Genomic DNA, 15,694 nt, shown 5'->3' with positions numbered 1-15,694 from the left:
CCTTGAAAAAAAAAAAAAAAAAAAAAAAAAAAAAAAATCCAGAAAATGATTTCTCATAGTTCAGGTAAGAAAGTCCTCCATGTCTAAGAGGCCCAGTAGTACATTCATTTACTCAAGAAAGCTAATGCTGCAGGTCTCCCAAAGAGAAATTACTAACCAAAGGATGTTTCTACACCCACCTGAGAACTAAGAATCCAAAAGGGGCCCAGCCCAGGCCACTCTCACCTTGAGCCGACATTGTAGACGTTGTACTGTAAGGTCAGGTCTCGCCCTTCTACAGCGTATCTGTTCAGCAGCGATTTGGAAGCCAAAAGCCTGGCTCCTTCCTCTGCTCGGGCGACAGCTAACAGAACCAACGTCACAAATGCCAGCAGCCTCATCTTTGGAGAAAAGAGCACAGTAGGCAGTGAACCCGAGAAAGTAAAAGTCACCCAAGTCCTCCTGCCAGCCCCGTTTGATCCCAGCAGAGCAGCTGCCCTTGCACACACGACGCAGAAGCCACGGCGCCGACCTCTCCCCATTGTCTCCCACCATCTCCGCCCTCAGCCCAGGACTGGCCCGGGCGCCAGCGCTACCCACTGCCCCCTTTCGTCCCGAGGCCGGGCGAGCATCGCTGGTGGATCGTGGAGAAGCGTGGCCAGACGCGGGCTCTATGGGATGCCGATCTCGGAACCGGGGCAGCCTCGCCGGTCCCCTCCCCTCCCCTCAGCGTTCCCCCTGCCCCTCTCCTCCTCTGCCCAGTTCCACAGGGTCCCCCCACCCTGCCACGCCATGTCCTGGGGTGCCATTCGTCTCGGTCCCCCAAATCCCTTTCTGGGTCCCGCGGGGTTCCTCAAGCCCAGGTTACTCGTCACCCGCCGGCGCCCTCCGCCCTTCCCGCTACCCTCCCGCGGCGGAATGGTGAGCAGACACAAGCCTCGCGCCTCTCCCCTCGTCTCGGACTCACCGTGTACATCCCTAACGCCTATCGGAAGCCACCACGACCGGAAAGGAACGTCAGCGCCCCAGGTACCGGAAGTGAGACGTGACCGGAAGTCCTATGCTAGGCCTAATGCCTAGTGGGAGTTGTAGTTCTCCGCCAAGTCACGCCTTTTCCTTTGTAAGGTCCCGAGTTTGAGTACTCCCAAAATGGGCTTGTTTGCATCCTCCGGGCTTTTCTTATTCTGCCCTCTTCAGTGGCTTCTGGAGCTGGATCTTCACTACTGTGTCTGACCAGCGCTTGACTAAGTGCTTTGGGAAACAGGAAACCTGGAGGTTTGGATCATACTTCTAAAATGAGCTAGGAGTTTGAGAAAAGCTATTTCTACTAGGATTCTTTTTTTTTTTTTCTCTCTCCCTACTAGGATTATTGCTATTCCCTGATGAGAAACTTAGTCATCTCCAACGTCCAGCAAGCTACCAAGTTCTGAGCTTTGCTTAGAAGCCCTTTGATGTACCAAAATAACCCTGTCTTCTCCATTACTGCTATAACTGCTGTAATTCGTGCTTGGTCCCCTAATGCTGTTTCACACACATAGCCCTCCTGTCTTAGAGATTCTCCTGCATTTTTTTTGTTTGTTTGTTTGTTTTTTTTTTTGAGACAGGGTCTCACTATGTAGTTGTGACTGACTTGGAACTCACTATGTAGCCCAGGCTGGTCTTGAACTCACAGCAATCCTCCTGCCTCAGCCTCCTGAGTGCTGGGATTACAGGCGTGCACCATCACACCCGGCTCTCCTGCATTTTTCAATCAGCTACCAGAGAAACTTTCCCAGCAGCTTTTGAACAGTAGACCCCAGGTTCAGAGAGGCCTGAGAAGTTGCTTATGTAGCACCTTGGGTCCCAAATCTGTTTGAACGATCTAATTATAGTACTTCAGGGGTTTAGGGGATCAAATAAAACCCCCTGTGTAAAACTCAAGTGCAATGGCACTCGTGTGTAGCCCCAGCTACAGAGGTGCCTGAGGGTAGAGGATCGCTTGAGGCCAGGAATTGAGGCCAACCATGAAATATGATGACTCCCTATCTCAAAAAACAAAAACTCGGTAGAGTGCCTGGCAGGTGTGTGTGCTCGCTGAATGGTCCACGTCAGTACTATTCCATATCTCCAAGCCAGCATTCTTGCACTCAGCATGCATCTGTTGAGCATCTGTTTGTGCCTGGCCCTGCGCTAGGTACTTGGGAATACACTGATGAACAGGACAGGTAAGGTTTCTACTTGTGGGGAACTTACCTTCTTGCAAACTAATGCACACTACCTATATCTGAGTATCTGCTCCCCACCTCCCAAACTTGAACTCCTCTGTTTGTTTGCTTGCTTCAGACAGAGCCTCGCTATGAAGTCTGGGCTGATCTTGAACTCATTGTGTAGCTCACGCAGGTCTTTAACTTGCGATCCTCCTGCTTTAGGCTCCAGGATTCCAAGCATGCTGGGATTACAGGCATGCACCACCATGCCCAGCTCCCAGACTGGAGCACTTCGAGGACAGGTCGTCCATTTTCATTGCTTAGGGTCATGCCTCAGCTCACAATGAATTCTCTAACAACTAACAATGAATAATAATAACTTCTGTACACAAAAATTCCAATGCGCTCCTAATTTGTGCCTTTCAGTGTGGCTTCTCTGAAATGCCCTATTCTCTGGGCATGGTGGCACATGCCTATAATTCTAGCATTTGGGAGGCTGAGGCAGGAGGATCACTATGAGTTTGAGGCCAGCCTGAACGACATAGCAAGACTCTGTCTCACAAAACAACAGCAAACTGAAATGCCTGTTAACTCATTTTTCTTATCCAAATACAACCCATCCTTCAGGACCCTGTGCGAGTCTCATCCTCCAGGGAGTTCCTTGGCTCTGATTGACCTTCACAGCATCATGATTTACTGTTTTCTCCTAATTGTTCCTGGTGTGAAAGTGTATGTTTATGGCCCGGTCCTATCTCTGTAGTAGACTGAGAGTTCAAAGGCCCGCAGCCGTGCTGAGTACACAGAGGAACCTGGGCTAACAGGTGGGACTTTCACTCCTGCCCAAAGACTGCCTGCTATAGAGCAATTTCTCCAGGGTCTGAAGGATGGGAAGTGCTCTTGCCTGTTCCTGTTTCCCAGATTCACTGGTCCAAAAGGAGCCTCTCTTCAGCACTCTGTCCAGATGCCAAAAAAGTATGAAACAAGCACTTCTGGACCCAAGAGGGAAACATCTTCATTGCTTTGGCCACCTGTACAGAGACCCTTCTCCTCTTTATCCAGATCCATGGGGTCATTTATCTCTTCAGACATTTAGTTTTGTAGGTTTTGTGTGCACAGGTGTGTGAGTGTGAGTGTGAGTGTGCACATACACTCAAGAGCACTAAGACCTGAACACAGGGCCTTGTGCACACTAAGCAACCACTTACCACTGAGCTACACCCCAGCCCAGAACTCGTGTGTGTGTGTGTGTGTGTGTGTGTGTGTGTGTGTGTGCGCGCGCACCTGCACGCACACGCATGTGCGTATTTGGTACTGAGGATTGAACCCAAGGCTACATCTCTAGCTTTTCTTTTTAATTTTGAGACAGGATCTTGCTAAGTTGATAAATTGCCCAGGCTGGGCTCAAACTTGCAGTCTTACTGCCTCAGCCTCCCTAGGTGCTGGGATTTCAGGTGTTCACCTGGCTCAGAGAATTGTTTCAGAGTTTTGATTTGTTTTTTTGTGCTTTTGCGATAGAGTCTCACTATGTAGCCCAGCCTGACCTTGATCTCTTAGTGATCCTCCTGCCTCGGCCTACAGGTGTGTGAGGTCACACCAGACTGCAGCATTTTTTTTTCCAGCAATATGCCATGCATTACAATCATCAGCTTTGAGAAATACAAAGACAAGGTATCTACCCTCCAGGAGTTTAGAACCTGGCAATGGGAATGAGAGGTGACCCTTTCTGACTGTAAGAAGAATGTAAATGAGATGGCAAGCTCCTCCCACACCTGTAATCCCAGCGCTCAGGAGGCTGAGGATTGCAGCAAATTCAAGGCCAGCCTGGGCCACATAGTAAGACCCTGTCTCCAAAAAATTAAATACGTAAAATAAAGTAACAACAAGTCAGGGGCTTCCCATTGTCAGTGGGTTTAAATCCAATGCTTTTATCCTGTGGTTAAGACCCTTCCCTGCAGGCCCCTCCCTCCTGCCTCAGCCGAGGGGAGCTCTTTCCCTCTTGCCCACTTTCATTTTCAGACCCTTGATTGGTGAAAGTCATTAAAATTAAAAGAAAAAGCTTTATTGGCTGTGTACTGTCACAAGCCCTGAGTTAACTCCTGGGTAAAACACACATGCATGAGGCACGCAGTTAGCCAGGCATGGTGTGCTACACCTACAAACCCAGCACTATGGGAAGCTGAAACAGGAGGGTCAAAAGTTCAAGTCCTGCCTGGGCAATTTAGGGAGATCCTGCCTCAAAAGTGAAGGGCTGGGGATGCAGCTTAGGGCCCCTGGGTTCAGTCTCTAGTACAAGAAAAGAAAAAAAGAAAGAAGAAGAAGATGTGTGGCTTGATTTGGAAGAGGATCTAAGCTGCTGGCCAAGATAGATAAACAGTTTGTCTTGAAACCGTTGAAGTGCTCTCCCCGAGGTGAGAATGTGGTTTCCTAGACTGTGTTTTCTTTTATCATTCTCCAAATTGCGTCTTTTTGGTGAACAAGAGTTCTTCCTTTTTATTATAAAGTCCTCTAAAAAAGCAATTAGTGGGCCAGGGATTTAGCCCAGTGGCACCGTGCTGCCTCGCAAGCAGATCCCAGTTCGATGATCCCTGGTACCACCAAAAAAAAAAAGACACAATACTAACTGAGTGAGGTCACACATCTATAATCCCAGCATTTGGGAGGCTGAGGCAGGAGGATCACTGTGTTTGAAGCCAGTCTGGGCAACATAATGAGTTCAAGGCCTGCCTGAGCTACCTAGCGAGATCCTATCTCAATGCCCCCCACCCCCCAGAAAGCAATTAGTAATGCCTCAGTAATTAGTAATAATTAGTAATGCTGTGGGTGGCACACGAGGACTTGGAATGGTTTGGAAGGTGATAGCAGAGTTAAAGCAAAATATGATGCCAACACCTGGCAAAGTGGACGGGGAACACTGTCCATCAGAGTTCCCCAAGCAAGTGAGACTGGCGCAGACAGTTCTCTCTAGAATCGGGGCAGTTTCTCCTTGGCGCCCTGACAAATCCCACTGGATCTGAGCGTCCTAGACACCAAGCAGGCACAGCGGAGCTTGGCCTCGGGCCCCCTAGAGGAGCCCCTGAGGGCTGCCGACCGGGGCAGGGCTCCTGGGGACCAGAACCAAACAGTGAGGAAGACAGCTTGGGTGGATGGCGGGGACCTGGGTGCTGCCACGGAGGGATGCGGCACTGCACAAGGCTACTAAGGCGTCAGCTATGTCCTCAGACAGCGTCACAGCTGCCTGCTCCATTTCGCGTGCGTGCGTGTGTGAGTGTCTGTGTCTGACAGAGACAGAGAGAGGGAGACAGAGACTCCGCTGCCCACCTGCTGTCCCCACAAGACTGCAAACAGCGAGGCTGTGACTGATTGGAAGAGAAGGTGGTGGGCCGCTGGCACTGGCTGAGCCACCAGCCGGTGGCACCTGGAAGATGGCGTCTTTTTAACAAATCGAAGGCCCTTGGAGGGCAGGGGCCGGTGGACAGGCTGTGTGAGCGGGGTTGGATGCACAGGAAACATGCCGGTGTCCGAGACCTTTTGGAGTCGGGACTGGTAGAGCAACAGTGCAGCACCTTTTCTTTGCTTTTACACTGTTTTGTTTTGGTAAAACATGCATCACACAAAATGTGTCACGCTAGCTAGCCGTGGTGGCGTGTGCTGCCGCGTGGCATTAAGTGCATTCACACCACTACGCAGCCATCTCCACAACCTTCTTGTCTTCCTGGACTGAGAAGTCCAGTCTGGGAGCACTGAACGCTTCCCTTACCCTCTCTCTCAGCCCTGGGCAACAACACCCTACTTTCTGTCTCTGAGAGTGACTTCACTGAAGTGGAATCATGCAGTAAGTAAATTTGTTTTTAATTTATACAAATAATACATGGTTATATCCTTATTGAAAAATCAGGGCTGGAGATGTAGCCCAGAGTCACTATGCCTGCCTGGCAAGTGCAAGGTCCTGAGTTTAATTCCTGGTACTAAAAACAAACAAACTAGGAGCTGGGCATGGTGGCACACACCTGTGATCCCAGCACTTGGGAGGCTGAAGCAGGAGGATCACTGTGAGTTTGAGACCAGCCTGGGCTACACAGTGAGTTCCAGGTCAGTCTCAACTACATAGTGAGACCCTGTCTCAGAAAAAAAAAAAAAGAAAGAGAAAGAAACTAGGATAGTGAGTGTTAGGCCTACAGAGCCTCATGCACTCATAGGTAGGACTTTTGGGAGGCTTTTTGGATGGCTGGATCCTGGGTATGGATAAAGGAGGCCCCACCCTGACTCTGGGTGGCACCAGTCAATAGGTTGGTAGCCTGGATGGAATACAAAGAAGCAGAAGGAAAGCTGCTGCTGCTTGCTGCTTGCTGCCTTCTGCCTAGTTCTCGCTGAGCTGCTTCTCTCCATGATGCCCCTCTGCTCTGCTATGGAGCCAGCCGACTACGGACTGAAACTTCCACAAACCGTGAGCTAAATAAACCTTTCCTCCCTTAATTTGTGGTGCCAGGTATTTTGTCTCAGCAGCAAGAAAAGTAACTAAGATAGTGGGCATAATTGTCAGGATGGAAATCAAATACAGGTCCCCAAGAAAGTTTTTTTTTGCTTTTTTGTTTTGTTTTGTTTTTGAGACATGGTCTTGCCTTAAACTTGTGGCACTCTTCCTGCCTTAACCTCCCAAGTACTGGGATTACAAGCATGTGCCACCACACCTTGTTTAATTTCCTTATTTTTCTTCTCTTCTATGACTTCTAGCATTTTTTTAAGGAAGACAATCTCAGTTGCTGTGGGGACTCACCAGCTGTTCACTCTGGGGTGCCTCTCATTCTCAGGGGGCCCCTGATACAGCAGAGACACAGGGGTGGAGACGAGGGCCTTCTGGTCTTGGTCATTAGTACCTGTCCTCCCTGACGTCTGCTAGATGGCCCAGTGCTGTCTGTGAGCTTTGGCAGGCAGCCCAGAGCCATGGCTGTGAACACAACGGAGAAAAGCTGTGTCTCACTTCTGGTCACATTTGCTCTATGTTTCTGTGTCATTCTGGAGCCCAGAAAATGCCACTGGGCTTTCAATAGCCTTCCCCTCTTCCTTGCTAATCAAAGCCATTCTTTAGTCAGCCACAAACCTGTATTCCCAGCCGCTGGGGAAGCTGAGGCAGGAGGATCTCAAGTTTGAGGCCAGCCTGGGCAACTTAACAAGACCCTGTCTCAAAATAAAAAGTAAAACAGTTGGAGATGTAGCTCAGTGGCAGAGAACCCCTGGGTTCAATCCCCAGAAATCTCCCAGAAAAGTCATCCCTCAGTTTTGCAGGACAGGGCCTGAGGGTGGGCAGAATCTTCCAGGCATCTGAGACTCAGCCCTGTGCCTGCCCAGTGCTGCATGCTCGTGTTGGGGTGCAGGGGTTTACTACTCTCTGGGCTCAGGCACTGGCCCCTCTTGATTTCAGATTCACCAGCCCATTTGTTTTGTTTTGGTTTTGGTTTTATGAGACAGGGTCTCACTATGTAGTTGAAACTGACCTGGAACTCACTGTGTAGCCCAGGCTGGTCTCGAACTCACAGTGATCCTCCTGCCTCAGCCTCCCAAGTGCTGGGATCACAGGCTGAGCCACCACACCCAGCTCATCACCAGCCCGTTTGGATTTCTCCTTTGCTCTCTTCTGGCCTCTTTCCTTCCTTCCCAGTGTGGACAAACTGTGTTTGAGATCAGGTGGGTGGGTGGATGGAGGGAATACTGGTTCTAACTTCTAGTGTTCGTTCATTCAGCACGAATTTGCTGGTTACTTTTTTTTTTTGGTGGGGGTACCAGGAATTGAACTCTGGTCCTTGCGCTTTAGAGGCAGGTGGTGGCACCACTGAGCTAAATCCCCGGCCCCTACTGGATACTTTGTCCTGTGTCCAACTCTGTTCTAGGGCCTGGGCTACAGCAGAGGACACAGTTGCCTCAGACAGCCAGGCACAGGGGACCTGCCTGAAATCCCAGGTACTCAGGAGGATCACAGGTTCAATCCCCAGCAACACAGTCACACACACAACTCCAACTTATTTGGTCTTTATGTCTTTTCTGCATTTTCCATCCTCATTTTAATGTTTCATTCTGGGGTTTTTTTGTTTTTTGAGACAGGGTCTTAGTATGTATTTCAAGCTGGTCCTCCCCCCGGCCCCCAGTACCAGGGATCAAACTTGGGACCTTGGGCTTGTGAAGCAGGTGGAACCACTGAGCTAAATCCCTGGCCCATTATCTCTTAATTCTCAGTCTCCTAGCACCTGTGATAACCAAATCTGGCTTCAGGCTCCTCTGGGTCCTACCTTGTGTCCTGTAAAAAGCCTCCTCATTCTTGGAGAACAAACAGCAACGCGCTCTCACAACAAAGACCACACCATTTATTTACAGAGGCCAGTGTGAGCACTGGGGAGGTCAGAAGGGATGGGCAGGCATCTCTGGACTGCTGGGACCCTTTCCCACTCCTAGCAGGCTGTTCCTCTTGCCTCGTCCATATCATCAGCCAGGGATCCCCCACGCCAGGGGGTGGGGGTGACAGAGCCTCCTTGGGGCCCAGGCAGAGCCACATCCAGGTCCAGATGCAAGGCCTCGCCACCCTGTCCTCTCCTTCCTGAAGAACTGTGCCGGGGGCGGAGCCTTGGTCCAGCACTTACCCAGCATGTGCGAAACCTTGGGTTCAATCCCCAGCACCACAAAAAACTCAAACAAACTAAAACACTTTCTGGCCCAGAAAGAACAGTGAACAAAAGGACTCTGGAGGGAGAAATCCCTCTGTGATTACTGAAAGCAGAGACAGGAAGTAAAAGGCCAGTCACAGCCTGACAGTTCCAGAAGGTACCACACTGCTTGTGTACTGTTGGCGGCCCAGCACCGAGGTGCGGGGAACCCAGCTCTCTTGGGCGCACTACAGCAATCAGCACGCAGACGCACGCCACACCTCTGCTGAGACAGGTCTCCACCTTTGCATATCTCTTCAAGGGAGCAGAAATGACTGTGCCAAGATGCAGGAAGGTGCTGGTTCCATCGGAACCCGCGCCAGTGCGTACCTAGGCGCGATTGAGGAAGTAGGGCCCCCCGGACTCCGTGAGTTCCAAATGCTCAGCTTCGTGGAGCCCCCTTGAGTCTGGTTCTCCCAGGATCTTATTTCTCTGCCAGGCCTGGCCAGCGTTCTCCCGATTAAAAGAGCTCCGAGTGCTTCCACACCCCAAATGTCCATTACAGTCCAAGCTTCTGGCTCAGGCTGCCTCACTCAGCCTCTTCCTCCGAGGAACTGCGACCCTCCTCACGCACTCCAGCGCCCAGGCTGCTGCCAGGCCCGTCGGTCCTGCTCAGAGAGCAGGGGAGTAGGCATCTCTGCTGGCCCCTGGAGTCCCCAGAGAATGAGGAAGTGCTGGGTGCAGTAACCAGAACAGAAGTTGAGGAGGAAAAGCAGGCGGACCACCGGCGCTCCCCTTCAGCGTGTCATTCCAGGCTGGCTGCTCCGGGCAGGGAGCGAGGGGAAGGAAGGTGGCTCCACGCTAAGCCCTTGTGGTACGGATGGAAGACTGCGCTCCACACGCACAGCCAGGTCCCCTGCTACTCCAGGTCCCACTGAGAAGCCCGAAGACTTCAAAAGGTGGCTGTGCCAGGAGGGGCCGGTCGACTGGACTGTAAACTGTTTAAAGGGCGGTGTGCTCCAGAAGGGCCGGCGGGGAAGGTTCTGTCAGGAGACAGCAGTAAAACTGAAATTGTGACAGAGCTACGGGGCTGGGGCCCATGCCTCTAAGATCACTGCTGTGTGGAGAGGACAGGAGGAAGGCAGAGGGACAAACTGCAGAGGGAGGGGCTGACAGGCACCGAAGGCTGGCACTGAGTCAGAGGGCAGGAGGCACGGGCTGAGGGTTAGGAGAGCTGCGAGCCCAGGAGTCTCTCGATGGCAGCGTTGATGTCCCCTCCGGTGGCGATCAGGGCCTGGAGGTTGGCCTCACGGTTGATGAAGCCCATGGAGTTGAGCTGTTCTAGCTGCTGCTGAAATCTGACTTCTGGGGTCTGCACCTGAGAGGACAGGGGTTGCAAGGTGGGCTCAGGGTTCAGTCTGCGGGGACTATCTGACCTGAGGGTGTGAGCCCAGAGAGAAGCCGGTATGGTGGGGCACGCCTGTAATCTCAGCCCGCTAGGAGGCTGAGGCAGGAGGACTGAAAGTCTGAGCCCAGCACGGGCAACTTAGTGAGACTGAATCGAACAAACACATAAGAAAAGGGCTGAGGATGCAGCTCAGTGTGAAGGTTCTGGGTTCGATCTCTAGGACTGGGAAGGAAAGAAAAAAAAAGGCCAAAAAGAGCTGGGTATGGTGGTGCATCCTTGTAATTCCAGCACTTTGGGAGGCTGTGGCAGGAGGACTGCAAATTTAAGCCCAGCTAGCGGAACTTAATAACTTAGCCAGATCCTGTCTTAAAATTTAAGAAAGAAACTTAAAAAAAGGAACTGGGGATGTAGCTGGGGCAAAGGCCTTGGGTTTGATCCAGGAGAGGATGAGTGCGAGCAGCAGTCTCCAGCACCCTCAGAGTCCATCAGTGGGGTGGGAAGAGTGAGCCGCAGCAGGGTCAGAGAGCCCCAGGGCCAGCTCACTAAGTAACTACAGGACAGTGAGGTGGGGACGGGGAGGCACAGCTCGGTGGTGGAGGGCTCGCCTATAGTACTAAAAACAAGCAGTTGTTAGCTTCTTAAAATTTCAAAGTGTCTGACCGGTCTGCCTCAGTTTAGAGATATTAACAGGTACTCCATGAGTCAAATGCTCTGCGATCAAAACAGATGTTCAGTCAGGCACTGTGGTGCACACCTGTAATCCTAGCACTTGCAAGGCCTAGGCAGGAGTATGAGTTCCAGCTGGTCTGGGCTACACAGTAAGTTCAAGGCCATCCAAACCCCGTCTCAAAAAAAAAAAATAAATAAAAACGCATACTCAACAAACCCTCTCCTGACAGTCACTGCACATACAGCCACAGCAGAGGTCAGAAGGGCTCAAGGCAGGAGTGCCGGTGAGTACAGTTTAACTATTTACAAAGCAGAAGGCGTTTCACTCTCGACACGCCTACAGCCATCTCCTGAAGACGTTTTCCCAGGGGACCTTGACAGGCACTTTCTAGGATCTTGGACAAAAGAGCCAGTGCTGGAAGGGGCTCAGTGGGTGCTGTCCACCACACCGACAGGAGACAAGTGTGGGCCGGAGGAAGGACGGACTGGCTCAGGGTCGCAGAGCAAGCTCAGTCCCAGGGCCCTAACCCACACCGTCAGAGTCCACCCCAGGCCCGACCTTGGGGGTCACGTGGGCCGCCCTACTGCCTGCAGAGCTTGGAGCACACAGCTCACCCTGCCCCCGCTTTCCAGGCCAGGACACTGTCACCACCTTCACACTCATCCCTGAGATGGACACTGCTTTCATTACCAAAAGAATCCTCTCATGGGCTGGGACGTGGCCCAGTGGGAGAGGCCAAGCTGGGCACACACAGGACTGGCTTCAATCCCTCGCACACAAAAATGAATGCACAGAAATGACACACAGCATAGTAGTGTGGATTTAGAGCCAGAATGCTCTGGCTTGCATTTCGGCCCCACTATCTCCTAGATGGTAATGGATCGAGCCACTTAACCGCTCAGGGCCTCAGTTTCCCCATCTAAGGCACAGGGCCAGACATCAGAGTGGCTTTCTGTAAGGTGGAGAGGAGTAGGGACGGAGCTGTCACGGCAAAACACTCAGCACCTGGTAAGTGCCGCTGCCATTCTTGCCGCCATTAAAAGAGCTTGGGGTGACCTGTGAGCTGCCTGAGGCCAGCAGTGGCCAAGTCTGCTGACCACAGAGCCCCCCGCCCGACCCTTGACACTGCAGTGTGGACGCGGTGGTCTGACCCAGCGGTCCGCGCCGCTGTCCCGTGTACCTGTGAGTTTCCACTTCCGGCCAGCAGTTGGATCATCTGCTGCATGAGCTGCTGCTGGGCACTGGAAGGCCCGGTGGGAGACGCAGCTGCCGGTGCTGGCGGGGAGGTGGGGGCTTCCGCAGTGGACCCAGAGTTGTTGCCTGCCGAGGGTGCCGGAGTGCGGGGCATCCCGAAGGAGCCAAGACTGCGGGCAGGAGACACCAAGAGATGGGAGATGGCATCCGAGAAAGGGGTGAGAAGGCGAGATCCAAAGGGAAGAGCAGAGACCCCCGGGCTATTCAGAGAAAGGCAGGAAGGGAGGAGAGCGGCGGCCGATGGCCAGAGCCAAGCTGTCCCTCAGCCCTCACCTGGGGACCAGCCCAGGGGCCTCGGTCTGCAAGGTCTGCAGTCCCTGCTGGATCTGCAGTAACGCCTGCATGGCACGGGGGTTCGTGAGGATGGACAGTGACTCCGGGTTCTGCATCTGGGAAACAGCAGAGAAACGTGAGGGGAGGCAGCGGGGAAGAGGCGCAGCCCGAGGCCCAGTCCAGAGCCACCTCCGCCCCCGCTCTAACATCTGCCGCTCACTCTTACGGTCCAGCTCACGTGTCCACCCCAACCCACAGTCTCTCCCTCACCTGCTGCAGGAAGACAGGGAGCTGCAGGCGGAGCTGCTCCTGAAGCTGGGGGTTCCCCGCAAAGAGCGGCACATTCACCATCATCTGCCAAAGGAAAGGTGGGAGGAGGGAATCCCCTGCAGCCTCAGAAACCCTCAGCACCCTCTACTGCTGGCCAGGGTCTCAAAGATCCCGAAGGTCAGGGTGGGACAGGGAAAGGAAATGGATCATGACTGGAGCGACGAAGTCGGTCATCAGAGGGCCCGGGTCATACGGTGCCTGCTGTGTGCGGGGCCACGCTCTAAACATGTGACACGCATTAACACCTCGAACTCTCACAACTGAATGAAGCAGGAACTAATGCCAGTAGTATTTTGTGGATGAAGAAACTGGGAAGTTAAACAACTTGCTCAGCTCACACAGCTGAGAAGCGGAGCGCACAGGACACAGCCCCCTGCCCCGCCAACCCTGCTCCAGAACATTCTGACCACAAGCAGCTTCCCCCACCCCTGCCCCTCCTCAGCAACACTTCTCTGGGCCGCCGTATACCTGAGCAGCAAAGTCGGGGTTCTGGGCCAGCGCCTGCAGCATGCTGCGCATGTAGGGGGCCGAGATCACATTCTGCATGAGCTGGGGGTTCTCAGAGATCTGCTGCAGGAGCGCCTGCATCTCCGGGCTGTTGAACATCCCTGGACACGGAGACACACAACACAGGAGAGAAGGGTCCAGATGGAGACCAGACACCCCGCTGCAGGCCGAGGGCTGCCCACAGGTCCTAAGGACAGGCCGGTCTGGACATCTGTCCTTCTGGGCTGTCCCTGCCACAGGCTCCAGCCGTGCCTGACTGGAAAGGACTGGCCATGCACTAGCTGGACCGACGGCGCTCACGTCCACCTGAGCAGCAGAGACCTTCTCAGTCAGTCTCACTCAGAAACCAAGTACACAGAGGTCTAGCTCCCATTTGGTCCTTTCTCACCCTAGAGACCAGGCCCCCAGGCCCCCCAGGATTCGGAAACACAATTTTAAGACCATGGATCAAGTTCCAGTCCCCGTTTTATAAATAAGGAAACTAAAGCACACAAGAGAGAACAGACTTTCCCAACTGAGATATCCTTCAGGATGCAGAGAAATCAGGGCACCCACCAAAGACTTCCTGGGAGCGTACAGGTCAGTCTGGACATTACGTGGCCTTACCTCAGGGTGGGCAGTGCGTGAGACTCCGTACATGACCAGGAACACCCCTCCCTGCAGCCTCCTATCCGTGAGTCTCTATGCTGCCCTGACTCCTCTCCCATTGCCCCACCCGCCTCCCGCCTGCCAGTCTGACCCATTTATACCACATGGGGCCAAGAGTGCTCAAGGAACTTGGGAGATGGGGCCTGGTTAATTCATGAGCCAACACTGAGGTCACTCTCAGGAACAAGAGGACAGGGCTTGATTCAAGTCACCCTCTGAAGGGTGGGGCCACTACACAAGCTGCTGAGTCCTCTCTAGCTTTTTTTGGTGTGTGTGTGGGGGCTTTTTTTAGACAGGGTCTCACTATGTAATTCAGGCTGGCCCCAAACTTACAGGATCCTCCTGCCTCAGCCTCTCCCTGGGGCTGGGATTAAGATGTGCCCACCAAACGCAGCTCCCCTCTGTATCTTTAACAGAGCCTCACCTCTTCTGGAGTAGTGTGAACCCCATCCCCTTCCAGGGCAGAGGGGCTGCCCTGATGACCCAAATGAGCTCCTTGCACCCCAGGACATACCTGACCCTAGGCTGGCCGCATTGATCCCAAAGGGGTTCGAGACTGTTGGGTGCACCTGGCTGGTCCCTGACCCTCCGGTGCCCTCCCCACCGGTCCCAGGGGCCTGGGAGGCAGGGGGCGAGGGGCTCCAGGGGTTCGGGAGGGGCTCTCGATTCTCAGTCCGCAGAGGCTGGGAGGAAGAGCTGTCGGAGTTCCCGGCCAGGGAGGAGAAGGGATTGTTGCCGAACTGGGAAGGAAAGGTTTCACGTTAAGGGCTGAAACAAATCCGAACGAGGGCTAGGCCCTTCCTCTGCTCACCTAACAGCCTCCTGGCCCAGGAAAGGCAGAGACCCGTGACCTAGGACAGCCACTGTTCAGTTCTCCCCACAAGGGACAGCTCCACCCCTGCCCTCAGGGTGTCTGATGCTAAAGACTGCAGCCAGGAGCTTTAGAAAGGAAACCTCCTTCCTCCCCAGGCTCTGAACCTTGGTCTCTAAGCTCTACGGCCACAGCTCTCCATTCAACACCCCCGCCCCCCAGCTCTGTACGGCAGCCCCAGGAGCTCAGCAAGTGCTGCCTTGACCCACGGCTGCCCTGTCCAACTCCCTGGAATCCCCTTCCCTTCGGGACATACCTCAGGTGCCTCTGCCTCCCCTGGGTAGAGCCCTGGCTACCTCCTCACGGGCTCCAGGCCCCCAGACAGGCTCCCCACTGTGTCCCCCAGCACCGCAGCACCCCAGAGCTGTCAGAGGGGTGTTCCTCTGAGGGAGCCCCAGACCCCATTCCCCCACCCCCACAGCCTTCCCAAGGGCTTCCTGTCAGGCACTTCCGTTATGCAGTGGGCCCCTTGGCAAGGCTGATCGAGGCCCTCCTCTCTCTACATTATGGCTCCTCTGCCTCTCCTTCCCCTCCTTTACCAGATGCCAATTCAGGTAACAGGGTTTGCATAGCCAGGGCTCATGCCCCACGGTTCATCTCTGTCCCTGCTGTTTCCAGTTCTGATAACCTGTCTAGTTCCGAGTTCTGCTTTGTTCTTTCTGGGACACCCTAAGGGCTACATCTCTTTTCTTGAAATGCCAGTAGTGATAGCAGCTGCCATTTATTGAGCACTACTATGTGCCTGACACATATTCTAATGCTTAGAACATCCCCCTATATGCTACTTCTCAAAGAGTGGTCCTGGGATCCCCTACAAAGTTAAAAATGATTTTCATGACATGACAGTCAATGGAATGAACATAGGTCTGAGAAGCCAGCTCTTAACAGTAAGCCAGACTTTAAGGAGATCTGGTCACCCCCCCCCCGGAACGGGGG

The 15,694-nt window shown here is 53.3% G+C and overlaps 2 protein-coding genes across 3 annotated transcripts in view; both read right to left on the bottom strand.

The window, feature by feature from the left end:
• Window positions 1-1,007, bottom strand: part of Ssr2 (signal sequence receptor subunit 2) — a 7,164-nt gene extending 6,157 nt beyond the window's left edge. For both annotated transcript variants that reach the window (XM_010643826.1, XM_010643827.1), the window contains exons 1-2: window positions 947-1,007; window positions 226-380 (exon numbers count right to left, since the gene is read on the bottom strand). In XM_010643826.1, coding sequence (XP_010642128.1) covers window positions 226-380; window positions 947-955 — 164 coding nt within the window. In that variant the 5' untranslated portion in view covers window positions 956-1,007. The remainder of the gene's footprint in view (window positions 1-225; window positions 381-946) is intronic.
• A 7,225-nt stretch (window positions 1,008-8,232) lies between these two features.
• The window catches only part of Ubqln4 (ubiquilin 4), a 14,275-nt gene continuing 6,813 nt past the window's right edge, over window positions 8,233-15,694 (bottom strand). Inside the window, exons 6-11 of the mRNA XM_033758086.1 lie at window positions 14,402-14,627; window positions 13,201-13,340; window positions 12,673-12,756; window positions 12,403-12,518; window positions 12,056-12,239; window positions 8,233-10,175 (exon numbers count right to left, since the gene is read on the bottom strand). Of these exons, the coding sequence (XP_033613977.1) occupies window positions 10,023-10,175; window positions 12,056-12,239; window positions 12,403-12,518; window positions 12,673-12,756; window positions 13,201-13,340; window positions 14,402-14,627 (903 nt within the window). The 3' untranslated portion in view covers window positions 8,233-10,022. The remainder of the gene's footprint in view (window positions 10,176-12,055; window positions 12,240-12,402; window positions 12,519-12,672; window positions 12,757-13,200; window positions 13,341-14,401; window positions 14,628-15,694) is intronic.

Source organism: Fukomys damarensis, unplaced genomic scaffold (genome assembly GCF_012274545.1).
Source record: "Fukomys damarensis isolate Sample0158 unplaced genomic scaffold, DMR_v1.0_HiC HiC_scaffold_33, whole genome shotgun sequence".
Lineage (NCBI taxonomy): Eukaryota > Metazoa > Chordata > Mammalia > Rodentia > Bathyergidae > Fukomys > Fukomys damarensis.
The sequence above is the reverse complement of the archived record's forward strand: the minus strand, read 5'-3'. Positions and strand labels throughout refer to the sequence as shown.